General features: G+C 46.6%; 1 protein-coding gene across 1 annotated transcript; it reads right to left on the reverse strand.

Annotated features, from left to right (window-relative positions):
- Positions 1-551: 551 nt before the first annotated feature.
- Positions 552-26,427, reverse strand: myripa (myosin VIIA and Rab interacting protein a). Its single transcript, XM_083690440.1, has 16 exons — positions 26,393-26,427; positions 24,553-24,721; positions 16,659-16,880; positions 12,974-13,110; positions 9,909-9,989; positions 9,223-9,320; positions 8,165-8,245; positions 7,707-7,874; positions 7,144-7,306; positions 6,059-6,651; positions 3,411-5,846; positions 2,667-2,846; positions 2,306-2,467; positions 1,956-2,027; positions 1,797-1,857; positions 552-1,514 (listed from the first exon to the last, which is right to left on the reverse strand). The coding sequence occupies exons 2-16, from the start codon at positions 24,660-24,662 to the stop codon at positions 1,339-1,341; spliced, it is 4,740 nt and encodes a 1,579-aa protein (XP_083546566.1). The 5' UTR covers positions 24,663-24,721; positions 26,393-26,427; the 3' UTR covers positions 552-1,338.
- Between the last annotated feature and the right edge of the window lie 449 nt (positions 26,428-26,876).

Consider the following 26,876-nt stretch of genomic DNA (forward strand, 5'->3'; position numbering starts at 1 on the left):
TACAGTATAGTTGACTGTAGATTGATATGCCAGCATCTCCTCTGCTTTGGAGAGGTTTCACAGCGTGACTGACCTCAACGACAGTAGCTATGACAGTTACAGGTGAAACTTGAACAGTAGACCTACCATGAAATGAACTGCTACTGTAAATATGCTCTAATATGTCATTTTTATCACAGATTTGTGTTAAAGATTTGTGGACAGATTTGTGGACCACAGGGCTGGATTGATATTTAATCTATTGAAGTCACATGACATTGCATTGATAGAATGGAAGAGAGAGGATGGTCTTGAATGTGTTTGTGTGGTGTCTTTCCACGAAGATGGTATATTTATTTACCCCGAATCCCTATGTGCACATCCCAGCCTCCTTCAACACAGAAGAATGTCAGACATTGGTGCCATTTCCTCCTCTCAAAGACCCTAACAAAATTCCTCTCCATCTCTTTTACCTATATGGATTTGCTGATAGCTTATTGGATGCATGTATTGTTTCATAGAAGAAAAACAGTACTCCATAAAGAATTAAACTATTATTTTATTGTACGCCATTTACAATGTAAAATCAAACATCAGATGGATGCGGATACAAAGACCTAACAACCATAGACCTTAAGGTGGAACTTTCTGTTTACCTGAAAATACATTTCAAATTCTGTATTAACCATACTCAACAGACAATCAGTATGAGATGAATCACTGATGATTAAATAAGTTATTTATGATTTCTTGCAATAATTGTCTCTATCACTTCTTATATGCAATAACAATACAGATATGTGTATGTAGTGATTGTGCCCATTAGAATGATAGTTCTAATAGTTTGTTTACTCAAATATGTTAATCACAGGTCAACATAGTAAATCAGTATTTATCACAGGTTAACACAGTAATCACAGGTTTCAGACAAGAGCCACATAACATGTTTGTATTGTGTTCACATTATCTTAATGATGTTTACATTATCTCCATTAGGTTGCATACTGTAAATTATGGCTGTAGTCACCATTTGGCTGTAAGGAGGAATAACAAATAGATGATTGCCAAAACTCTTGTTTCACTCAACGACATATTTAACATAATACTCTATACAAAACCAGTTTAGTTCTTAAACTTTAGCCACTTATCTTTACATACAGTATGCACTACATTATTCTTATCTCCTCTTCAATCTCATCATAAATCAAATCTACAACACTTTTGTCCACAGTGTCAACAATACTCATAATCCTGTCAACAATACTCATAATCCTGTCAACAATACTCATAATACTGTCAACAATACTCATAATTCTGTCAACAATACTCATAATTCTGTCAACAATACTCGTAATACTGTCAGCAATACTTGTCCCAAGTTCTTTGAGGTGTCTTTTCAGTAATATCCTGATGGCGGAGTGTAAGGCAGATAGCACCCATCCTGTAAGTGTGTTGTTGGGACACAGATTGCTGAGAGGGCCCTGGAGCTGGAGAGAGACAGGGGCTCAAGGCACTGATGTGAGCGGGGGCAGATACTGTGGGGGAAGGAGCATAGTGAGGTCTCTTCAGTCAGTCAGACTGGCTTAGGTTTCCTCATCTAAAACAGCATGTGGGTGGAGACACACATTGCATTAGAACAGCAGATAATGCATGTTGGTTACAATTCAGTGGTCCTCATACGGGTGTCTCTTGTAAAATAGATTTGATCTTAATAAGACTAATCTGGATAAATAAAGTAAGAAATTAAAATTAGATAGAAGATAGATAGAAAGATATACACAGTAAAAAAAAAAGTAAAAATGTAAAATAATTTGTACTTTTCAGTGGTGGTGCTGGTAGCCTCCTCCTCCGTTGCCGTGACGAATCCAGGGTTTGTGTCTGAAGAGAGAGACACATGATTTGTTTTCGTTACATATGAACAGTATTTGTTTTTTAAAAGGCTGTTGGTGTGGGAATTGAAGGACCTGGTACTGCACCTTGCGAGTCTGTGGCACCACGTTTAGGCCAGCGTTTTTCAGAGCTGCGATCCTTGCTGCAATATCTGACACCTAGAAAAGAGTGGAGTCAAACACCAATTCAACTATGATATTTTGAAACAAAGTACAGCCATAACCATAGTATTGAAATTGCAGGCATTTTGGATATTTCATCACATGAGAGCTAAAATGCAAGCCTATATGCTTGATCAAGCCTTATACATCATCAAGAGCAGCAACATTATCACACCATATAAACAGAGCGTTGGCTTGAGTATAGTAGTCAGTCACAGGTGAGCTGTAAGAAGCCTCAAAGGAGATTCGAGACAGGGCATCCAGGCTGAACACACCTGCAGGTCTGACTGCTGCACCTGGGCGGCTGCAGAAGCCACCTGGTCCTCCAGGAAGGACAGCTCCTGGTCGGAGGTGGCACCGCTGATGGCCCGGGCACACGCCTCCAGGTCCCCCAGCTCCGCCTCCAGCCCAAACACCGTCCCCGCCGCTACGTACACCTGGGACATGTTCAGGGGACACAGACAGGAGAAAAAGTTTAGAATGTCTTGTTTGGAAATAGAAAATACTGCACAGTTAAGACCTGGTGGCAAGTAAATCTAACAAGCAATCAGCATGATGGATTGGTCTTCAATTCATATAAGAGAGGTTCTACATCACACTACAATGACCCCTCTATGAATCTGAATCCTGACTTACGTTCTCCTCCAGTCTACTAAGCTGTTGGTCCAGTTTCTTGGTGTCAGTGTTGGGGGGCAGTGGGGGGGGTTTGGGCTGGGAACTGTTGTACCCCTCCTCCCCCTGGAGGAGATCCTCAGTGGCGTTCAACACTTTCAGCACCTCAGTGGTGATACTGCGCAGTGACACCGCAGAGTACCGCTACACACACACACACACACACACACACACACACACACACACACACACACACACACACACACACACACACAGGGGAAATACATAAAGAACTATAAAACATACACACACTGTTCACACATCAACACAAAAACTAATTATCTTCACTCTCTCACTCACATAGACACACCCTCATTAATGTGCAGAGAGAGAGAGACCAGCAGGGCTCATTATCATGTCCTATAACAATCTAAAAGGGGTGAAAATTAAAGGATCAGTGGAGGCTGATGGAGGCTGGTGGAGGCTGGTGGAGGCAGACATCTGAGGATGGGCTCATTGCAATGTGTGGCATGGAATTCCACCTCCACCAGCCTCACATCCACCTGCTCACCTGCTGTAACATAGTGGAGAAGAAGTTCAGTGTGTTCTCGAGCTCCACATCAACAGGTCTATCCTGACCACAGACAAAGAGAGAAAGAGAAAAGGAAGGAGAGTAAAAGGGCAAAGTGGCAAGCAGAGAGTTAGTCGATGTTAAAGCTGTGAGTTGCATTTCAGAAAAGAATCTCAGAGAGGCGGCTATGTCCTTACGTTCTGGATCTCTTCTGGAGACAGTATCTCCTCCTGAACAGAGGGGGCGCTCTCCTGTGTCTGGTCAAGTCTGTTGTTCTCCGTTTCTTTTTCCTCCTCTCCACTATTCTCCCCTTCTTCTTCATCTTCTTCTTCTTCTTCTTCTTCTTCATCACTATCCTCAAGAACCTTACCCTCCTTCTTCCTCACCTTCTCCTCATCTGTCTCCTGCTTCATCTCGTCTTTTGTCTCATCTCGCTTTTCCTCTTGTCTCTCCTCCTCCACCTCTCCACCTTCATATCCCCCCCTGTCCTCCCTCTCTGTATCATCCTCTATACCTTGTGGCGTCTCATTGGTTGTCACATCTAATGTACGTTCCACTGTCTGATACGGGTTCAGTAGTACCATTCGGTCATCAATATCTGTTTCTGTCTCACTCTCCTGCTCCATCTCTCTTACCTTGTATCCACCCACCTTTTTTTCTCCGACCACCTCTCCATCTCTCTCCATGACACACTCTCCTGGCTTAGTCCAAGTGACTCTCTCTCCGTCAAACTCCGCTGTCTTCGTTGCAACATTTCTCACTGGTCTTTCAACCCTATCTGATAACCATTCTCTCATCTCCTCTATCTCGTTTATTTTTGTTGTATTAATTATATCCTCCTCTTCCTCTTCTTGCCAAAACTCTGTTTCGCAACATACAAACTCATTATCATACTCATCTCTTCCCTCCCTCCCTCTCTCTGTTTCCCCGTGTCTCTCCATCTCTGAGTCTTCCACTATTTCGTCCTGCATCTCATCCAGTGCCATCACTAGGCTACTGATTATCCTGTCAAACTCCACCTCTCCTTCCAGACTGTATGTTCTCTCTCTCTCTTCTCTTCCTTCTGCTATCTCTCCCCTCCTCTCTCCGTCCACCATTACCTCTGCTTCCCCTGGACTCTTCTCTCCCCCTGGACTCTTCTCTCCCCATAGACCCTCCTCTTCCACATCTCCTTCTCTCTCTGTTTGTTTCTCACCCTCTATCTCCTCACCGTCTACCTTCTCAGATGGCTCTGCCTCCGCGTCTCCTAATCCCTCGGTCTCCACTTCTTCCCCTCCGTCCATCACACACTGAACCATCTCCGCTCTCACCTTATGCTCTGATACATCTCCATCCACCATCTCATCTTCAGCTGTCTCTACCTTTGTGTCTGTCTCCATCTCCTCATCCCCAAAGTCAAACAGTCTCACGTCTAGGTCTCCCATGCTGTCTTTCCTCTCCTCTTTCTTTACCATCCCTTCTTCCTCCGTCTTAACCGCCATGGACCAGAGCTTCTCTGCAACCATCTCTTCTTGTCTCCCACCATTCAATAACATTCCCAGCAACCCATCTCCTTCATTCCCATCTGTTCTCTCCTCCCCGTTCTCTCCCACTCTATCCAGCTCATCATCTGCGGATAAGAACTGGGAGGCATTGACTAGACTGGCCAGGTCTTGCAGTTTAGAGGTCCTCTCCTCTTTATCTGCCTGCATCTCCCATAGGGTCTCCTCCTCTATCTCCTCCCTCACTCCTTCTCTCTCCTCACCTCCCTCCTCCTCTCTCTCACCCCTGCCTTCTCTGTCCAACTCATCCTCAGTGGATGAGAACTCCGCAGCATTGACCTGATTGGCCTGTCTGCACAGTTTGGAGTTCAGCCCTTCCTCGTTTCTCCCCACCTCTCTTTCTCTCTCCTTCCTCTTTCCCTCCATCTCTCCATCACTGAGACCAACTCTGTCCACCTCATCTTCTGTAGATATGAACTGTGAAGACTTGACTTGTCCAGCCAGCATACACAGTTTAGAGGTAAGCTCCTCCATTTCTCCCTCCCTCTCTTTGTCCATCTCCTCCTTCTCTCGCTCTTCCTCTCTCTCTTCCCCCCTTTCCTCCTTCCACTCCTTCCCACTCCTGCCCGCTCTGTCTAACTCATCATCTGTTGATAAGAACCCCGTCCCACTAACCTGGCTAACTAGCTTTAGTAGTGCAGATTTCAGCTCATCTCCATCCTTATCTCCTGTCATCTCCTCCTCGTCCTCCTCTTCCACTCTCCTTCCCTCCATATCAATGTCCATCCCCCATAACCTTCCTTCCTCCTCCTGATCCTCATCCCTCTCTCTCTTGCTCCTTCCCTCCCTCTCTCCGTCGTTCCCTCCCGTTCTGTTGATTTCATCCTCTGTAAAGGAGTGCTGATTGATGCTGACTTGGCTGGCCAGCTCTCGCAGCTTAGAGCTCAGTTCCTGGTCCATGGAGTCAACCAATCCTGGCCATCCAGGGGCTCCACAGCTAGGCTCCTCCAGCTCAGGGCCCAGGGGTTCAGGGGTCGCCACACCAGAGGTCAGGGCATCTGAGGTTAAAGTGTCAGGGCTCACAGCACCAAGGACATAGTAGGATTGGCTGTGCTTCTTCACCAGTTCATCCAGTAGCATACTGCTGTACGCCTGTGGGTGAAAGAGGATAGAATATCTTGGCAACATTTACATTTGCCTGTGTAGTAACGCTGTAACAAAGAGTAATTATTAGCATGTTATGAAATAGAAATTATGTCATCCAAGATATGGAGAATGTGTCTGGTTTTGCCATGCCTATTCCATACCTAAGCTCCACCCCTATGGGCCTAGTCAAGGCTATGGCTGAAATCTCTCTTCCTTACCGGTACACACGAAGACGGCGGCACCGTTTCCCCTTGTCCACCTGCTGGCTCCTTCTTATTCCTCCTCCGTTTGTGTGGCCTCCTGACCCTGCCCTCCTCCAGGTCCTCAGCTCCGCTGCTCTCCGCCCCCTCAGGGTTAAAGTTCACATCCATGATGCCGATCCTGCGGGGTGTGGGGGTACGCCGGTGCTCCACCGACACCTTCCTCTTCAGGTGGGAGAGCAGAGGCTTCTGGGACTTGGACCCCTGACCTCCGTCGGAGTCGGAGTTCAGGGTGCTTGAGCTGGCGTGGCGGTCCAGCGTCGGGGAGAGGAGGGTGGGTCGACGGCTGTAGGAGAACTGGCTTTGGTCTTGAACGTTCTGGTTGGAGTTGAATTTCCTGCGTATCTCCCGCAGGGCAGCGCCCCAGGACCCCTCAGCCTCAGCCTCTGTGTCTGAGCCCAGCCCGTCGTAGGCAGAGACCACGCCGGACTCCTTCTCCAGTTCACTGAACACCAGGCTCTTCCTCTTGGTCAGCAGGCTGGGCCGAGACAGCTGGGTGCTCTGCAGCGCGATCCAGTTACCGTCTGTGCTTTTCAGCACTGAGGAGGGACCTCCGGATGCACACACAGAACACACACAGTACACACACAGAACACACACAGAACACACACAGTACACACAGAACACACAGAACACACACAGTATAACATGCAAGCACACAGACAGACAGACAGACAGACACACAGACAGACAGGCAGGCAGGCAGGCAGGCAGGCAGGCAGGCAGGCAGGCAGGCAGACAGACAGACAGACAGACAGACAGACAGACAGACAAACAGACAGACAGACAGACAGACAGACAGACAGACAGACAGACAGACAGACAGACAGACAGACAGAGACAAAAACACAAGGGGAGGCGGCCTTTAGCCAACAATACTTCACATGTAAAGACTGTTAGAGGTCATTTGGAAATGAACATGAATTATCAACTGTGCTGCTAATAGTGAAATGGGGAAGGCTTTCTACTTTATGCTTTAAAGGCTTTAAAAGCCTTGTGTCAAGGTTGACTGGAGGAGTCAAGGTGGCTAACAAGGCTCTTACTAGAGTTGTCCAGCCGGTCCACACTCTTCCAGGAGGCCAGGCCCGAGCCTCCCCCCTCCTTCTTCAGCCCCTGTGGGGCGTCCTGTCCCTGGGAAATGCCAGACTTCAGCTCCAGAGGGTCGTTGTCTAGCAAGTCAGAGTCTAGCAAGTCAGAGTGCGACCTCTGAGGAAAACAATGGAGGATGACAAATACATTGTGTGACACTGTGACTTCTGGTGCTTCTCAAATCTGAACTGTGGTATTTGTCATCTCATATTCAAGCATTTATCTGGCCTTGTCTGGCATTTATCTTCAGTGAAGATGTGGTTCAAACAACTAGCCAGCAGAGGTCAGCACATATCAACAGATGCTCAAAACTCAACTGGTAGTGGACACACACACACACGCACGCACACACACACACACACACACACACACACACACACACACACACACACACACACACACACACACACACACACATATGCGTGCGCGTTCCTTCTCTCCTTCGCTCAATATGAATCATTGCAGTCTACCCTTCATCTATGTGCCCCTACCCCTGCTCTCCCGGGTGGGGTCTTACCCAGAGAGATGCCTGGAGGCTAGTCTGTGAGGTGAGGGTGCTTCTGCTGCAGGGCTGGCTGATGGGGGAGCCGGAGACAGCAGGGGGCTGGTCACTGCGCTGGTCCGGGGGCCAGTCCAGGTCACACTCTGGCTTCATCTCACTCAGGTTTCTCCTCCGGCGGATGACCTAGGATAGAGAGGGGCGTGGCATTAGATCGGTGTGATTCCAGAAAACAAAGGGTTCTGCTTGTTCTCAGTGCAGGTAACACAATCCATTAAGGCCAGTGTACTGATATGCAAATAATTGCATCACACTGTATTGTAAAGCACAGGAGGAAATAGTCCCCAACTATACAGTGGGTCACAAAAGAAGAATCCATATTATTTCAAACCACTATACATGACCACAATGTTCATCACTCTTAACACTATAGACTGTGGTATGTAAAGAGAGTGTTTGGTGGGAGAGGCACTTACTTTTTGCACAATGGTTGTGGCCAGTTCCTCGATAAGCTCCCCTCTGTGCTCTGTGAGATAGTGAGCCTCACTCTGCCTCGCCTGGTGATAAACAAACAAACAAACTAACTAACTAACTAAATAGATTTTGCCACACTTTCTGAGAAGCAGAGAAGAGGAGAACGGCAGCCACAGAGGACTCTCATTTGTCATTGCTCGACTATTCAATTTGTAGGGACATAAAGCTTCAATGGCTGAATGGACATTAACACGGGCGAAGATTCTCCAGACTAGGCCAGTAGCATAAATCACACAGGATTGCCTGCACTGTAGATTGACTCAATATGGATAAAAGCTCTATACTGAATTTGCATTTACAGCATAATGTGTAGAAGGGATGAGGGGGGCAGAGACACAGGAAAGCAGTTAGAGATTAACAGATGGTATTCACAGCGCAAGAAAATGGGATATCTGTCAGCACGACAGAGAAAGCCCTCTGAGAGACGGGAGGATGAGAGAGGGGGAGAGTGGACGGGTGGAGTTCATGACAGCCATCAGAAGCCGATCGGCCCCATGGAGAGAACCCTCTTTTGCGGCTCTATGCACTTTGAATGCACTTGCAGGATGCACGATCCGTATTCATGACTTCTAACATAACGAATACTTATGGATTTGCATAATCTGGATAAATCAGTACTTATCCTGTCGTGGATAGAGAGAGCGGCAGTGGGAGAAACGAGGAGTGATGAAGATTAAGAGGTATATAGGGAGCGGGGGTAAACAGGGGACAGAGATGATGGACAGAAACAGACAGACAGACAGACAGGCAGGCAGGCAGGCAGGCAGACAGACAGACAGACAGACAGACAGAGAGACAGACAGGCGGGCGGGCAGACAGGCAGGCAGACAGACAGACAGACAGACAGACAGACAGACAGACAGACAGACGGATGGATAGACAAACTAAGACATAATTGGATGGATGGATGGATGGATGGATGGACGGACGGACAGACGGATGTATGGACAGAAAACAGACATTTAAAGAGATGGATAGAAGCCTCCCTGCAGTACGTTACCTGACTATCGGGAAGTCTCTCAGCCTTGTTGATGGCCTCATCTATGGCCTCCTCTGCCACCCGCAGTGCCACAGTGAGGGTGTCTGCCATGCTGTGTTCTGAGAGATGACATCATCACTACTGCATTTGTACTGACATTCACATTTACAACACAGAAAGAGACCATTCCTGATGGGGTTTTTTTGTTGCCTGTTTCTGATGCTCATCATGTTACTGTGAAGCCAGAGCCAAAGTTATGTGGATGACATATTTCTTTTCTACTCTGTTCTGTGATAAACCATTATAGTCATCCTGTCGGAGACATTCACCTTTCTGGGAGGGCTGTATAACCATCAGATTTCATTCATGCCCACAGTCTGTCTCATCTCGTTGTGTGCAGTGGACTAGGGAGAGATTACTGCAGTGTACCTTTAACTATTCATCCGTCTGCTCAATCATTCATTGAGGTGGAGCTGCTGCTGTGCTTGGGAGTGAACAGTGGTGGGGCGCAACGAAGTGGAGCCAACGAGAGCTTATCCATTCATGAGAGGATTACCGAGCTCTTGTGAAACCTCCTTGAGTAAGATCACTTCCAGCCAGTGACCCAGACCTTGCTTACCTGAGGTGGGTTCAAATACCCTCCTTCAGGGACTGTCTGAGTATTACAATGTTATGCAAATGAATGCTCGGGATGTGGTGTTATTCACCTTCACTCCGTCTGTAGAAAGCTGAGTCGCTCCCACAGATGCTGCCCTCATTGCCGATGCTCTCCTCATACGTGCTGCCTTCTACACACGGAAAAAAAACATAACAGTTATGGGCACAGAATTCATAACATGCAGACGCACGGGCTTCACTAATAAGGAGAGTTGTGTTAACCATTCATAACAGACAGTTGCTTTGCACCAGGGGAGGCTGGTGGAGGTAGAAATCGGAGGACAGGCTCATTGTAATTACATAGAATTGAATGAGGTATTACAATAAGCCCGTCCTCAGATTTCGACCTCCACCAGTCTCCACTGCTTTGCACATATCAATGAATGGATAGTTTCTCAACACACATTTTGGCACAATGATGGCCACAAAATTATTATGTCTCAATAGGACTTAGCAGGGTTTTGTCTGGGGTATTTTCTGTAGCTAGCAAACGGCAAAGTCATAGATTTCACTGTGCTCTGAGCTCCATTTGCGTTCTGTCAATATTCAACACAATGCTGTTATTTGTGGTTATGTAAGTGCATTACTGTGGTCTTGTGTGTGGCATTATCTGCCTGATCCCCGCGCATGCCCAGCTCAGAGGTGGATTGTGGGAACACAAGGGTCATTTCCAATCATTTTAAGGGACAGAGATGGGAGTTAACCTTCGTGAAATGCGCTTGATTTGAGAACTAATGGAGTGCTATATTAACACCATGTACTGTAAGCCGAGTGGCTTTTCTAATACAACAGCCGTAGAATCAACAACACTTTGACTAACTCAGCCGTGGCCTGAAAGGGAGACCAATCAGGAAATGAAAGCAAGCAAAGGTCTCTCCGGCTCGCCTTTATGACATCACTAAGAGTCAGAGGCCTGGCTTCTCTGTGACCCCCCTGTCAGAGGCGTGTGTGTGTGTGTGTGTGTGTGTGTGTGCGTGCGTGCGTGCGTGCGTGCGTGCGTGCGTGCGTGCGTGCGTGCGTGCGTGCATGCGTTCGTTCGTGTGCATGATGCTGATGACACATGATGTCACACACATCAGGCTGGATCCGTCCTCACACAGAGACTTCAAAAGACTCCCAGCAGCAAGTATAGGTCAAACCGTCTCTGATGTCACTGTGAGCCGCTCGGGGATGTGGACTGTGCACACAGAAATACTGTACATGAACCTGCAGCCATGCACACATCCACACAGAGATATATGTAGTACAGTATACATCAAGATTGAGCCAACTGGATTTCCTCTATATCCAGAAGCAACAAGGAATGGTGAGACAGATGGGTCTTAGTTGTGTCATAGTAGAACTCTCAACTGAATTGTTTACACGTTGTAAACAAACACCCTCTAAGCTGTTTAGGTTATAATTAGAACGCATTGTCTAATTGACATTTGTCATTCTCATACTGCGCTTTAGGGTTGACACCAGGGGTTAAGAGACCCTGACAGTGTACATGACATGTGACTCTCTCTCTCTCTCTCTCTCCCTGCCTCTCCCTCCCTCCCCCTCCCTCCCTCCTCCAGGTTACACAGGACTGCTGATGTGGGTCTATCCAGACAAGTACAGACAGTCTCTTATTTCTAGTGCCAGCTCTTCATCCATGTTTAATACACCGTGGCGTGACTCTATCCTGCCTCCTCCAGTCTGTTCTAGTCCCTGCTCCCTGCTCCCTGCTCCCTGCTCCCTGCTCCCTGCTCCCTGCTCCCTGCTCCCTGCTCCCTGCTCCACAGGCTTGGCTGTCAACCCAACAGGACCCAACACCCATTAACCTAGTAACCGGTTACCAGGATAACACTGAAAACACAAAAGAATTGTGAGAATGTGAGAATGCACATTTATGTGAATTCATTTGTCCAATAACTACTCTACAGGACTCAACATTTACTCTGTAACTACTGAAGAGGCATCTATTCTAGACGTCTCCCATAAAGGGTTTTGAATAAATATGGCCAAGGATAAAACACAACATTTATCAAAATCAGTAAAAAGAAAAACCCACATGATTTAAACTCCACGACCCCTTGTGTCTGTGTTGTTTGTACTCCTCAGGGCAACTTAGCTCCTTCATTTGGTATTTGGAGATGTCTGGGAGCATGTTATCTACGTGTCATGTGGCTATGGATGTGTTGAAGAGGGAAATGCTTCGCTGCACAGCTAAATCAAGCAGTGACGTCCATCCATGTAGCTTCAAACCCTAAAATGTCACCATGTATCAGGATCTCAGGGACACCTTATTTATAGTTAATGAATGATGCAACAACGATTACTCTAAAGTGAAGCAAGTGAAGCTAATAAGCACAGAGTTAGGATCATATCTAATTACTGTACATGGCAACTGCTTAACGTATAGTACAGTAGCATCATCTAAGCGGTAGCTTGCGACCTTTCCGCCACAAACATGAATAATTCTCTGAAATCCTTCATCCGTTAAATTCAGAGTGAGTAGGTGACCCCTGATACAGAAAATATCTAAAGGGTTACAAATAAACCTGAACACACGCACGCACGCACGCACGCACGCACGCACGCACGCACGCACGCACGCACGCACACATTCCATTTCCAGATGAAGGTCTTTGTGGACCGGCCTGACGCAGGCCAGGTAATCTGGTGAATTGTGTATTTCAAATGAAAGCCTGTAGGCGCTTAATCCTGTTTCCCTCTCTCTCTCTCTCTATTCTCACACACAGGGGAACAGGCCAGGGGACATCTGGGTTCACACACTGGTGCCAATCAGGACTACGCATCTCACATCTGTAAGTGGCAATGGAAGCAAGCAGAGAGGAAGAGGTGGTCATTGTGGCGATAAGCTGAGGAAACACGATATAAACTAGTAATAACACATATTAATACTGTAATAACACCAGCCATATCGTTAGTAGTTTCTCGTCATACTGTACATAGCAGCCAGGGGAGGCTGGTGGAGGTAGAAATCGGAGGACAGGCTCATTGTAATGCATGGAACGGACTGTTTGGCACCATTCCCAATTCCATTCCGTGGATTGCAACGTGCCCGTCCTTCCGATTTCTACCTCCACCAGCCTCCCCTGGTAGCAGCAGTGACGCCACGCCTGCGTACCTGTCAGTTCAGCCAGAGTGCCGTGTCGCGCCAGGTGTTTCCTGTACAGAGTCTTCAGCACCTTGGCACTGCCGAACCTCTTGAAGCGACACTTCACATTGCTGTAGTACCAGTCCAGTGACTGGGTCTTCAGCAGCCTGAGAGAGAGAGATTATATGAAAGTGTATGACAGTGATGTAGCTGTATACCTACATGCACGCAGGCACGCAGGCAGGCAGGCAGGCAGGCACGCAGGCACGCAGGCAGGCAGGCACGCACGCACGCACGCACGCACACACAATACATACACACGCACATCGCTGGTGACGTTTACTACGGTAAATCAGGCCAATAAGAGGAGTCTCTACTGGCGGTGCGTGCAACGCCACCACACACTCACCTCTGAGTCAAGGGGACGGTGGCCCTGAAGGCACACACCACACACACACCGACTTACATAATCTGAGAGCACACCAGCCTGCAGTCTGTGTGCATGTATCTGTACAGTACCTGTCATTCTACTGCTGTTTCTACTGCAATAGCCCTGTTTCCCCTGTTATGAGTCGGGGGAGGCTTGTGGAGGTCATTGTGATGCATGGAACGGAATGAGGAATGGTATCAAACACACGTCTTCCTATTTCTACCTCCACCAGCCTCCACTAGTAACAGTGCAGTATCTGATGTATCGGAGGTTAATCGTTATAGAAAAGAGAACCATTCATAATATAACATTTTAGAGAGGGGTAATATATGTTTAGATTATGGGCACTGTCACACCCAATGGCAGCGCAGCATCTAAGAGGGGTTTGAGCCGTCCTATCAGAATGAAGCTGTTGAAAGCTTTAAAAAGGAGGCACTGGAGAGGATCGCTCCTCGTCCTCAGCTCATCTTGGACGCCTGCCAGCGCTGTCACAGCAAGAGACCTTCTCTCCTCTGATTACAGCCATTTCTTCCACCCAATCGATTAAGGCTATTTCACCTGCCCTCTCTCCTCCCCAAATAACGTTGTTTATCTATTCATCTGTCTTCTGAACAGAAGGGCTCAGTGATGAAATACTATCCCCAAGACAAAGTTGCGGTCCAAAAAAAACATTGAGATGTGGTTCAAGATCACCTCTGGGACTCAATTACAAAACATCCACAATTACCAGACAGAGAGAGAGGTGGTGGGAGGGAGGGAGGGAGGGAGAGAAGGAGGGAGAGAGAGAGAGAGAGAGAGAGAGAGAGAGAGAGAGAGAGAGAGAGAGAGAGAGAGAGAGAGAGAGAGAGAGAGAAAAAGAGGGAGGGAGAGGGGAAGGGAAAGAGAGAGAGGGAGAGGGAGAGAGAGACACCAACAGTATGTCTATTTGCATAATGTTAGAACTGTAGAGCATCTAAGGACAAGCTCAAGAGCTTTGTCCTCTGCTTTCAGGAACACACAAACAAACACCATGTATACCCGTCTTAAATCCACCTTACAAATCCCCTACCCTACACACACACACACACACACACACACACACACACACACACACACAGAACAACTGGAGTGAACATTAGAGACAGCTGCTGCAGATTCTCCTTGCTGCCCCCTGGATACACTCTTTCTACTGTACAAACTCTCACTCTACTGTGTGTATCCTGTATACACAACCTAACTGGTCTGGTTCAGTTCAAAGCGACTGAGAAAAGAGAAATGTATCGATCAACCTGTTAGAGGGAGCGGAGGAGATCGATGTGGACTGCCTGATCTCTAACATGACTACAGGCGAGGAGATAATTATCATCTGGAAACAACACAGCAGTATTTGAGTCAGTGGCAGTCGAGCAGAGCATCCGCCCAGAGGACACACACACACAGAGGCACAAGACAAGTGTACACATCATTTCTACATCCTGCCTCGTTTGGCCGTTCCGTTACTGCACAGACTCACTGAGGCGTGGGAGATTAGACAGCCTCTGAGACACCAGCAGGAGGAAGGCGCCCGAGGAGCAGGTGCCCTCTTCATCCCCACTACCCCCCTGTACCAGTTTCTCTACTGTAAATAAAAAAATTAAAAAAACAACAACTAACTCTTCCCTCTAGCATTGTGACTGCCAATGGCCTCTGGTCCTAGCATAGATTTGTTTTCGTTCTGATGACTGATGCATAGATTCACGTAAGTCGCTTTGGATAAAGGCGCCTGCTAAATGTATGAAATGTAAATGTAAATGTAGGTGGAGTCAAATGTTGCTTTACTGTATGGAAACGAAGAGGATTAGACATGAGTAATGACCTCCGACTGGAGTAAGAGCACTCTGCATTATATATGACATGCAGTGGAGGCTGGTGGAGGTCGAAATCAGAGGACGATTTCTACCTCCACCAGCCTCACCTGATGACATGTTAGCTCATTAGCTGTGACATGAAACAGTGGGGAAAATGAACCACGAACCTCCATGGTATTTACAATATATATGTCTTAGGATGTCTTAGGATGTTTACAAAGCAATATAGGTCACGCATCATGAATAAATGATGAGTTAATGAGTTAATGAGTGCTGGCTTCCACGCAGCTTACAAGTGTCACTGGGGACTCACTTCATTTAACCTAGACATTATGGAACACAGCAGTCAGGGGTTAGTCATTAATTGCTCCACACTAAGCACATTGTGCGCATAAACAGTAAATGATACCGACTTAATAACCTCCTGGATGGAACTGTAGTCAATGATTAACGTATGGACTCTGCAATTAGCTGCAGCTGAGGGAAAAGACTGAGTTAATTTCATTTTTCCGCTTTTTGTTGTTGTTGCGTTATTTACTAGCTTGTTTCAGAGTCACCACATAGATCAATCCATCTAAGACCTACAGACATAGATCAATCCGTCTAAGACCTACAGTATATGATGTAAACAGAGACCTGTGCTGCTGAGGAGGGTACTATACTGATGAGGGACATGGACAGTGTTCAGGTGTGACAGTGTATATTTACATTTACATTTTTGACATTTAGCAGGCGCCTTTATCCAAAGCGACTTACAACAAATACATTTGTCTCAGTAAGTGAATCATCTATCCATCAGTCATCATAAGAAAAATAAATCTATGCTAGGACCAGGGGCCATTGGCAGTCACAATGCTAGAAGAAGTAAGAATTATTATTATTATTATTATTATTATTATTATTATTATTATTATTATTATCATTTTTTTTTTTTTTTTGTGTGTCTCTAAGGTGACACTGAGCCCAGCTAACACAGCCTACAGGTGTCACACATCTCTCTCTGGTGCCCACAGGTACCGACACCTGACAGAGGACATGTGTACATCAGGGGAATTCCATGCATCCTCCAGTTTAATGCCTCCACCAGCCTCCCCTTGTAAAACATCTATAAAACCTATCAAAACTAGTCAGCTATACTAGCGATGTGCACTTCTATGTCAGTCAAGGTGTGGGACTCAATGTACTGTAATCTGAGAAAGTCTTTCCCAAACCTAATATACATTGAAAGCATACACACACACATTGCAAGCATACACTGTACACACAAACACACACACACACACACACACACACACACACACACACGCACACACACACAGAGGCAGATAAACAGAGATACACACACACACACACACACACACACACACACACACACACACACACTCACTCCACCCCTCCAATCACAAACACACGCACGCTCACTCACTCACACACACATACAATCAACACCGGTACTGACCTGCTCTTCTGGCATGCAGAGCAGAGCCAGGCTTTCTCCTTCTTCACGTAGGAACAGCAGGTCTTGCAGACGCTGTACTGGCAGTCCAGACACCGGCGCCTGGGGTTGAGCAGGAAGGTGAAGGGAGAGCAACAGCGGATGCAGCAGTGCTCGTTAAACCTGTGCTGCCGGGACAGCAGGGAGCAGCGACTGCCCTCCTCATCCAGCTCCTGCTTCATCTCACTGAGGGAGGAGGGAGAGAGAGGGATGGGGGAGGGGGAGAGAGAGGGAGAGGGAGGGTGGGGTAGGGTGGGGTGGGGTGGGGTGGGGCAAAGTGAGAGATCATTTGGTGGGTGACAGTGAAAGTTGTGACTAATCTCTGTCAAATGCTCAGTAATTGGGGGGGGGGGGGGGGGTGCACATGATGTGCGTCATATGTACACAACACTGATGATGCTCTCTTGCAACAACAACATGGGCATCTGGAACACCTCACACATCTACCACAGCATACCAACCACAGTTACAGGAGGGCCTGTAAAAAAAGCTTGAAATACAATGTTGCATAAATTCTCTGAATTTAAAAACAAACAACAAATGTATCATCACGTGAACATTTTTGTTAGCTCATTCCCCCCCCAAAAAAACAATTATTTATTCATTTGACCTTCAAACGAATAAATAAATGACCGCAGAATAATGACGTTCTGGGGACAGACATTCCAGCTCATTTTGATGCGGTGGAGTTGTTGTGTATAAAGGTTAAGGCAGGGAGTCCTGATGAATAATACATCATCTCATCCTCTCCTTTATCAGCTCACTAGCCCCTCCACACACCACTGTTAAATAAACTACTACTGCTCCATACCCAGCCTGTATGGATACTCCACACTAACCTCCAACACCTACGGCTACTACTACCATCCAGGGGAGGCTGGTGGAGGGAGAAATCGGAGGACATTGTGCATGTGCATGTACAATGAGCCCGTCCTCCGATTTCTCCCTCCACCAGCCTCCACTGCTACAATCAGCCTGGAGATTGTTCCTCATCCGCTTCCACAGAGAACGGGAAACAGTGGGAAGGATGGAGAGAATGGGAAAGAGAGGCAGAGAAAGGGAGGGAAAGAGAGAGGGGAAGGAGTGTGTAGGGCTGGCTGTGCATGTAGGGCATTGCACCCTGTGGGCGATACACGCGGGACAAGGAGTCCAATTTGTGTCCCATCCGTCAGGATCACCCACTGCTGAATCATTTATAGGTGATTACAGCCCACATTGAATGATTATGTTTGGCAGAGGGAGAGAGGGAGAGAGACGGAGGGAGAGAGAGAGAGAGAGAGAGGGGGGGGGGGAGAGAGAAAGAGAGGGGGAGAAAGAGAGGGGGAGAGAGAAAGAGAGGGGGAGAGAGAGAGAGAAAGAGAGGGGGAGAGAGAGAGAGGGAGGGAGAGAAACAGAAAAATAGAGACATACTGTACTATACACAGACACACACAGATACACAGACACACACACACACACACGGAGGGACAGAGGATAATCTTACCAGATTAAATAGGGGCAGAGAGAGAAAAAAAGGCTAAAATAAAGGATTATATCATGAAATAATACGCAATAAAAGTGAGGATGTAACTGAGAGGAAATATCAATGGAGAGCAGAAGGTGGATCTCTATGGGACAGTGCTTGAGGGGGGGGGGGGGGGGGGGGTCTACAGGACCTTGAATGCTCCTGTCTGTCTGAGTGACACCCCCCTCCCACACACCCCCACACCCCAAAACCACACTGAACATGTCACGTCGCCGTTATGAAAGTGTCTGTCAGCCGCGGCTGAACGGGCTCCCGCAATTGTCTACGAGACGCGCTAGACCTTGGCTTCAAGAGCAGCGCGGCTCGCATGCGGCATGCGGCATGCGGCGCACGTTTAGGATTCGAGCCTATTTTGGATCTCTGTCCCAAGGCGCGTACTGTACTTACAGTAGCCATCCAGATGAGAACAACACAAGTTGAGTTGAGCCCAAAGCATCGCCGCATTCAGATGGTACAGAAAATGCACACTTTTTTCCTTTCCTTGCACCCTCGACCTCCCTCATAGACTTTTGCTAGCGAGGTCAAGGACACGTGACAAGGAAAGGAAGGATGCGGACCAATCCGAACGCAGCCCTTCTCTCTGGTCTGCCACTTGACTGCACCCATTGCAACCCGACGGGACACAACCCCAAAAGTTTCACTTATGGCCATCGGCATGCCCCAGTGTAGTCTGGGGGTTTGTGTTGCGTTGTGTTGCTGTCCTGCCCTCTCAGTGTAACAGTTAGCTCAATTACTGCAGAGCAGAGGAACGGATAAATAACTCTCACACAGATACTCTGACTCACAGCTGCAGCACCACTACAGGGCACAGTGTCGGGTATGTATGAGTACATGCAAGCACACACACACATGCACACATGCACACACACACACACACAGACACAGGCACAGATAGCTATTAGTATAATGGTTTCATTTATTTCTACTGTGTCTGACCTATGCAACCATACAGTAGTGTAAGCATACAAACACAGACAGCCCTTCCACACACACACATGACCAAGGGGCCTTTCCAGCTCAAGGCAAAGAGCAAGAACAAGAGTGGCCTGAGCTGTGTCTAACACAATAATCCTCAGACAACTCGGGAGGTCTGCTGAAAACAACTTCGCTCCTACAGTCTCAATCAGTAAGGATTACCATCAGCTGTGTGTGTGTGTGTGTGTGTGTGCGCGTGTGTGTACACTCTCACTTCTCTCTGTTTCCTACTCAGTCACCAAGCAAGCTACACAAATCATGCATTTATGTGTGTATGTGTGTGTGTGTACATGTGTGCGTGTGTGTGTGTGTGTGTGTGTGTGTGTGTGTGTGTGTGTGTGTGTGTGTACGTGCGTCTGGAGGAGAGAGTGGGCACAGACGGTGTCACTGCCAACCGGAGGTGGTGTGTGCCAAGCGGTGTGTGTCCAGGGGAGGACTGCAGAGAAACACATGCCAGCCTTCCCAGCCTAGGTCAGGTGGGGAGAACAGGCTCAGTAACACCGGCTGACTGTGAGAGGCCATTTTAGGGCTCCATTCTGACTCTAAGAACATGGATAGTTAACACTCAGCACAGAAACCTGCAGGCTCTCTACAGAAATATTCGAAGAAATATTACATGGTTTGTCTTGTTCATGCATGCTGAAATGAAACATGTCAAAGGTGTACTTAACGTGTCTCTCACTGGTCAGAGAGAGAGAGAGAGAGAGAGAGAGAGAGAGAGAGGGAGGGGGGGGGGGGACAGAGAGAGAGGGAGGGAGAGGGGGGGGAGACAGAGAGAGATACAGCAGAGAGAAGGAGACAGAAACAGAGAGACAGAGAGAGAGAGAGAGAGAGAGGGAGAGGGGGGGGAGACAGAGAGAGATACAGCAGAGAGAAGGAGACAGAAACAGAGAGACAGAGACAGAGTGGCTATTTACGGTCAATCACTCTTATGATAGTCTTATGCTTCAGTCATCCATAACCGACAATAGCTTTTGAATGAGGTGCTATTAAACCATGTTACACATCCCTTAACCCCAAATAGAGAACTCCTGCCATCACTTGGTCAGAAAAACTGCCGTTCACAATGCAGTCTGGAGCAACCAGGGGCTACGGCCGTGACAGACACTAAAGCCATTACAGACATTTGCCAGCTGGCTGAAGAATTTGATTCAATTAAAATTGAAACACGCACGATTACTGAGCTTCATGGTCCCACGGGGCTTTCATCTCAATGGCTGTTTCATCAAGCTAAATATGCTGGAGAGGGTGCTGTTCTATGCCTTGGATTTATGAGTTGTGTGCGTGCGTGCGTGCGTGCGTGCGTGCGTGCGTGCGTGCGTGCGTGCGTGCGTGCGTTTGTGTGTGCGCGTGCGTGTGTATGCGTGTGTCCTCCTCTGTCTTTAGTGCATTTAGTAATACATTATTCACTCCAAGCATTCTCAACCCAGTTTTACTGTTCTTCCATTGGCTGGCTCTTTTCACAAGCTCATCAATTACGACAGCACAGAGTGCACCCAGTGATCTGTACAGGTATAGATAAGTGAGTGCATCAAAGTGAAACTGCATCTTAAAAACACAAAGTTTAAAACGATGTTTAAATTTACAGCTTAGTGTCTGTGGGCGGAGAGTGCTTGTTCATGTTTATTTCAGGGCAGTGTCTTCTTGATGAAATATGTGGCTCCGACTGACTGACTGACGGACTGACTGACTGACTGACTGACTGACTGACTGACTGACTGACTGACTGATTGACTGACCCAATTACATATAATCTGAATTCAACCAACTAAACACAGCATTGCTCCTAAACAATGACTAAGCACATTATTTAAGTATTAAGGCTACAAATCTTAGGTAGGATTTTTAGCTTAACAGCAACTGTGGGTGTAGCTTACTGTAGATGGCTTTCATTTGAAATGGGTGACAGCGATGGCAGTGCTAATGCCACTATGAGTCGTCAAGGCAGATTTACCCACACAGAACAAATTGACTTTATCGCCCAGTTGATTAGTAGCCACTTCCACTTATACTGTCAATGGCACAAGACTTCATCTAAAATGCTGAATTTTGTAATAGAAACATAGAGGTTGTGGTAGAGAGCACTGAATGTGAAGCATTGGGCGGTCTCAGATCCTCTGCTCAACACTGCCTCCAGCTGGCCAATATAGGAACAACGCACCTCTGTAGTAGGATAATTTCATGGACAGCAAACGTCCAACAAACAGAATCATGTAGCCTGGAGTATACGTTATTTTTTCTCTGTAGCAATTCATCCATCCATCCAGCAATTCATCCATCCATCCTAAGCTGTTCTGCAGCACCATGTCCATACAGTATACAGATGTTTTGCTGAGTCACTGACTTGCTGGCTATATTAGAGACAGGGGAGGCTGGTGGAGGTAGAAATCGGATGGGCTCATTGTAATGCACGGAATGGAATAAGAAATTGTAAACAAACACGTGTTTGATACCCTTCCTCATTCCACAACATGCATTACAGTGACCCCGTCCTCCGACTTCTACCTTCACAAGCCTCCCTTGATTAGAGACTATATAACATGCTCCCATCTCATCGACCAAAACTGAATAGGTTTGGTGTCTGGGGCATATTGGAGACTTAGGAACACCTGTGGATTACAGTCATACACACATGGTAGAAACTCAACCAAACTAGTGACGCTTACCCTCACTAGTACTACACCTAGACAGACACAGAGACAACCGACAAACCAATAATCAGGTTGAAGTATGAATATTCACACATTTCATGAATATTCAAGGCAATATTCACAAATATTCAAAGCAATGGTCATGAATATTCTAATAACTATTCAAACATCTTCCATGACTGTGAAAGAGGCGCAATAGTGAACGGTTTCTTCTCTGCGGTAATTGTTTGATATTGTTTTTCTCCAGCTCTGATCGTTGAGGGCATGCTGTGATTTTTCTATCAGAGCCCCTGGTCTCTCACTCATCCCTGTTTGATATTCCGTGACGGTCCTGAGGTGTCAGTGGAGAAATTGAAAAGCAGGATGCATGAAGCGGGCTCCCGCTTGGGAAAAGAGGGGCTGAGGGGAAACAGAGAAGAAACCCAAGTACACTTGCTGCATGAAATGAGGGAGTTTAGCTCTTTGATACGTCACAATTGAAATAATGTGGTCTCTGAGTGGTGTCTGTGTGTGCATATCTCACCGCCCCCTCAGGCGGTTGTACAGAAAAGAAGAGGAAAGAAGTGTGTTGAAGATGAATTAATAACAGGTGTTACTTTCACACTGAAGCATCTAAAAGGCGGGTGTGTCGATATCGGAGACAGTAACTTTCCTGATCTAGATCCTGTGGAGATAGACAAGCTTCAAGAATCACTTGTTCCAGAATTATAGTGCAAATTAGCACAGTGTCAGTACACAAAATGTGTCAAGTAGAGTGTTCCATTATCTTCCAATGAGGAGAAATTCATCTACACCAGAAATTCATGGTGTAGATATATTTTTTTTTAAAAGATTATTTCATGAGCACTAACAGGCCTGCTCAGAGTGAAAAACAACAACGAGATTAGTTGTTGGTAAGCGCCTGATTACTTCAGAGTTCACACAGAGTTCCAGAGCGAGCGAGCACACTTCCTAATCGCCATGGAAGCCGTGTCACACGGAGGTATGTGGGGACAACGTCTGGTTGGAGAGTGCTTAAAAGCCTAACCACGGGCAGGTTTTGTTCAGGTCATACACCTCAGGTGATACACAGAGGGGCAACCTTGATATAGAGCATGTGTCTGACCCAGTGGAGGCTGGTAGAGGTAGAAACCGGAGGACGGGCTCATCGTAATGCATGGAATGGAATCAGGAATGGTATCAAACACGTGTGTTTCCATTCCATGCATTACAATGAGCCCGTCCTCTGATTTCTACCTCCACCAGCCTCCACTGGTCTGATCAACCAACATCAAATAGAGATCAATCAAAGAGTATAAGATTATTGTTTCTGTACTTGTACTCTGCACAATGACAATAAAGTTGAATCTAATCTAATCTAATCTAATCTAATTATTATTATAGATTGTAGATCGTTTAGTAGTGGACCAAGCCCCCATGGAAGGAAGCCACCTCTCCATACAAAGTTCACACTTGAAGCAATACACAAATTGATACAGCATGATCAAAATAATTTCAAATGATTCAATCTGTTGGCACAGAACAGTTCTCTAGTGGATGCTGGATACACAATGAAACGCAACTTCCAAGACATGGATCAGCAACAGTAAAATGAGTCATACCGTTATCCCAGCCAGATCTCGGTGTTCCGGTCAGCATTAGACACACCACTGACCGACAGAGACAGAGGGAGAAATAACACTGTGAGAGAGCCGGGAAACAGAGCCGGGATATAGTCCAAGTATGTACATACAGTAAGCATGCATGTTAGTGCATTAGACACAGGTGAGGCTGGTGGAGGCAGAAATCAGAGGACGGGCTCATTGTAAATGCATGGAACGGAATGAGGAATGAGGAACGTGTTTGATACCATTCCTAATTCCATCCCATGCATTACATTGAGTCCCCGTCCTCTGATTTCTACCTCCACCAGCCTCCACTGATTCAGGCGCCAGCAAGAGGAAGGCGATGACATTATTGTGTTATTCTTGGTCAGAATGGTCAGTCTCTCTCAGGCTATGGTTTCCTACCATTATGTGCTTGGAGAGGTTGGAGTTGAGTCTCTGCCCACTTTCTCAGTGCCGCACACTCAGACAGGCTAGTGCTACATTAGCGAGCCACCAGGACACCGGGCATTAGGAGCAACGAGGGTCTACCTTTTAGCCTTGTTACCTCACACTAAGGCACAGCTCGTCACATTGAACACATACACCGGAGGATTTGCTGTAAGTTGCTGTCAAGATGTAATAATTGCTGTATTCAAATATCTCCTATATGTAATGCATGTCCTTTTGAACCACATCCATAACCCTAAACCTTTTTTTAGAGGAAGTGAGTCACAGTATAACAGGAAAGGGCAGGCTCTTCCTGTTTCTTGTTTTAGGGACATTAGAGAGCAGAGGGAGGATGGGAAATGGAACAATGCTTGGAATGCAGCTCCAACACCACACAGACAGTACATGCACTGTCTGGGAGAATGTCCATATCACTCAAACTAAACCCACCGTATTTCATACTGTACTTTCAACGGGACAGTGGTGAATAACAGTCTAGCTTCACCAACAAAGCGGCTCTTTACTGTCGAATTAATCCGTCATAAGAAGTCCCATTGGCTATCAGAGTATGATGAGGTGTGGGGAGGGGGAGGTGGGGTATGAGGAGGTGTGGGGAGGGGGAGGTGGGGTATGAGGAGGTGTGTGTGTGTGGGGGGGGGGGGGTCCAAACCCACCTTAGGCGCTTCTCCTCCTTCTTGCGTAGCCTCATGTCCCTCTGCACCACCTGTAGCACATGATCCGCCTCACCGTCTGTAAGGCCCGACAGGTCCAGCTTCCACCCCATCTCCGATTCAGGTGTCGCTGTCACTCAAACGCTCTGGCCAAGCAGGTGTCTCTACTGAGCTGCATTGGGCATTAACAACAACAAAAGGAAAGGTAAAAAAAAAGGGTGCATTCAGGAGTTGGAACGTCACACAACATTCCGATAGAAATGTGCCATGGAAAAGGAGGGAGAGGGAGTCGTGTCAGCTTTCTAAATGAACAATTCTATCCGCAACACTACAACTCACTGAACACCCCCTCTGATTATGAGTGAAACAAGGACAGAGAGGAATGATTGGAAGACAAGTGTGGTCTGATTACTCCTTGGTGAATGGAAGGGGTGATTTCACTCTTATTCAGATTGAATGCATTGAGCTGCCCTGACTCCAAAGCAGCAGTGAGACACCCACTACTCCTGATTAAGGTACTTTACAGCAAGTGATTATTATTATTATAGGCCTCTTTTTTCCTCTTCAGCAAAGCACTCTAAACGAGAGAACACTAATTTCAATGTGATAATTAAGGCTCAGTCACACACTGAGTCAAGTTGTTCACTAGCCCTAACCTCGATTTTGTTTGTCTGTTCTGTGTTCCCAGATGTTCTGTAGTGTATTTTGTTCTGACCAGAAGAAGGCCTGATGTGTTATGAATAGCCTACAGTGTTGTGCACAATGGAAGATGCAGCATGCAGTTGGACACTGTAGATTGAGGAGACGGTGCGGGAGAGACGGTGCTGGGAATAGCCTTATTTGGTTAGGGCTATGAACATCACCATCGTATAGGTTGAAAATGTTTAAAGTAATGCGGGCCTAGGGATTCATAGCCTTATTTGGTTAGGGCTATGAACATCACCAGAGTATAGGTTGAAAAGGTTTAGAGTAACGTGGACCTGGGAATTCCATGCCCAAATCTGGAAGATAAGACATGCTGTTCTGTAAGATAAGGCATGCTGTCCTGTATATAAGACTGAACGGCTAGACTAGACAGGAGGGGACATCATTGACTGTATAGGAGCCCCCACATCTGGCCGTGGATTGTAACGATGAAGTTATGATTAATAAAAGACGATTAAACTGACTCATCCGGACCTCTGCAGCTTCCTTTCTTCATCTAAGTTTATTAACTACAGTTCCTTTGTCATGTCTCCTTCTGACACAAGGTGGCTTAATTTTGCAGACCAACAGTTCAAACACTATTCATATTTTACACAAAATGAAAACTCCTCAAAGGGATTCAGCAGGCAGGGTTTAGCCCTGCCAGCCTGTGGAATTAATTTAAGCTGATGTCTTACTCCTTCTAACAGTAAAAAAACATATTGTCTTGATCTAAAACATCTGCTTAACTGACAGCGAGAATAGCATAAACATCCTCCTCCTAGAGGTGTCATAGGCAATGTAGGCTGTTTCTGTACAATCCAGTTTACCCATGAGAACATGACAGCAGCCGCACTGGAAAACCTTCCAGTAGAACAGATTCTGTTCTAGAGTGTGATAGCAAATCATCAGGCTCGGGGAAGGGTCTGATATAAAAGTTGAGAGTTTACAGAAGGCTAGTACTACAGTATTCGAAGTCTAACCAAATCAACTTAGTGGAAAGACTCTATTTGTTGTTGCGAGTGAGACAGAGACAGAGAGATAGATAACTTTCATGGTGAAACATTTCGGTTTGTCAGCCAAAAACACAACACAGGCAATAAAACCTAGACGTTTCGGTAAAAGAGAAACCTTGTCTTAAAACATACTGTAAACTCACCAAACTCGATCCTGAGTGCCTAGGCCGATGTCAGCTGCCGTGCGCGCATTGACAAAAAGTATAAAAGGGAAAGACGTAATAATATCCAAGTTATGTCCGTTTCATTTTTTAAATCTATCTAACATTCCCTTCAGAATGTTGACTAACTTCGAGTAAATTCACTAAATCATTCTATCAAGTAGTGGGCTACTCCGTTACTCGTACGGGGCGGGTATCTGAGCGACTGAACAGCAAAAGCCAAGGTAGGAACACCTGCACTGGGCGGCGTGCGGTTCTTGCGGAACAGCCAATAAGGATAGGCTATTTGAGAGACCCGTTATTTCCCTGCATGGAACGAATACATGGTACAAATCTGAATTAGCGCGTCTCACTGAGCGTTGTGTAGATTTTTAGTTTCGGCACAGTCCATTCCCATTACCTCCACAGCGTTACATTCCAATTATAATCCTTTTTAAAATCGTGTTACACAAATAAGCAGGCCTAT

Source organism: Argentina silus (assembly GCF_951799395.1).
Source record: "Argentina silus genome assembly, chromosome: 18".
NCBI classification, from domain to species: Eukaryota; Metazoa; Chordata; class Actinopteri; order Argentiniformes; family Argentinidae; genus Argentina; species Argentina silus.

Coding starts and splice junctions, on each gene's coding strand:
- myripa (XM_083690440.1), bottom strand. CDS start 24,662: ATGGGGTGGAAGCTGGACCTGTCGGGCCTTACAGACGGTGAGGCGGAT. Junction 8,246..9,222: donor AGAGACTTCCCGATAGTCAG/GTAACGTACTGC, acceptor GTTTATCACCAG/GCGAGGCAGAGTGAGGCTCA. Junction 1,515..1,796: donor ACCAGCACCACCACTGAAAA/GTACAAATTATT, acceptor CTTCCCCCACAG/TATCTGCCCCCGCTCACATC.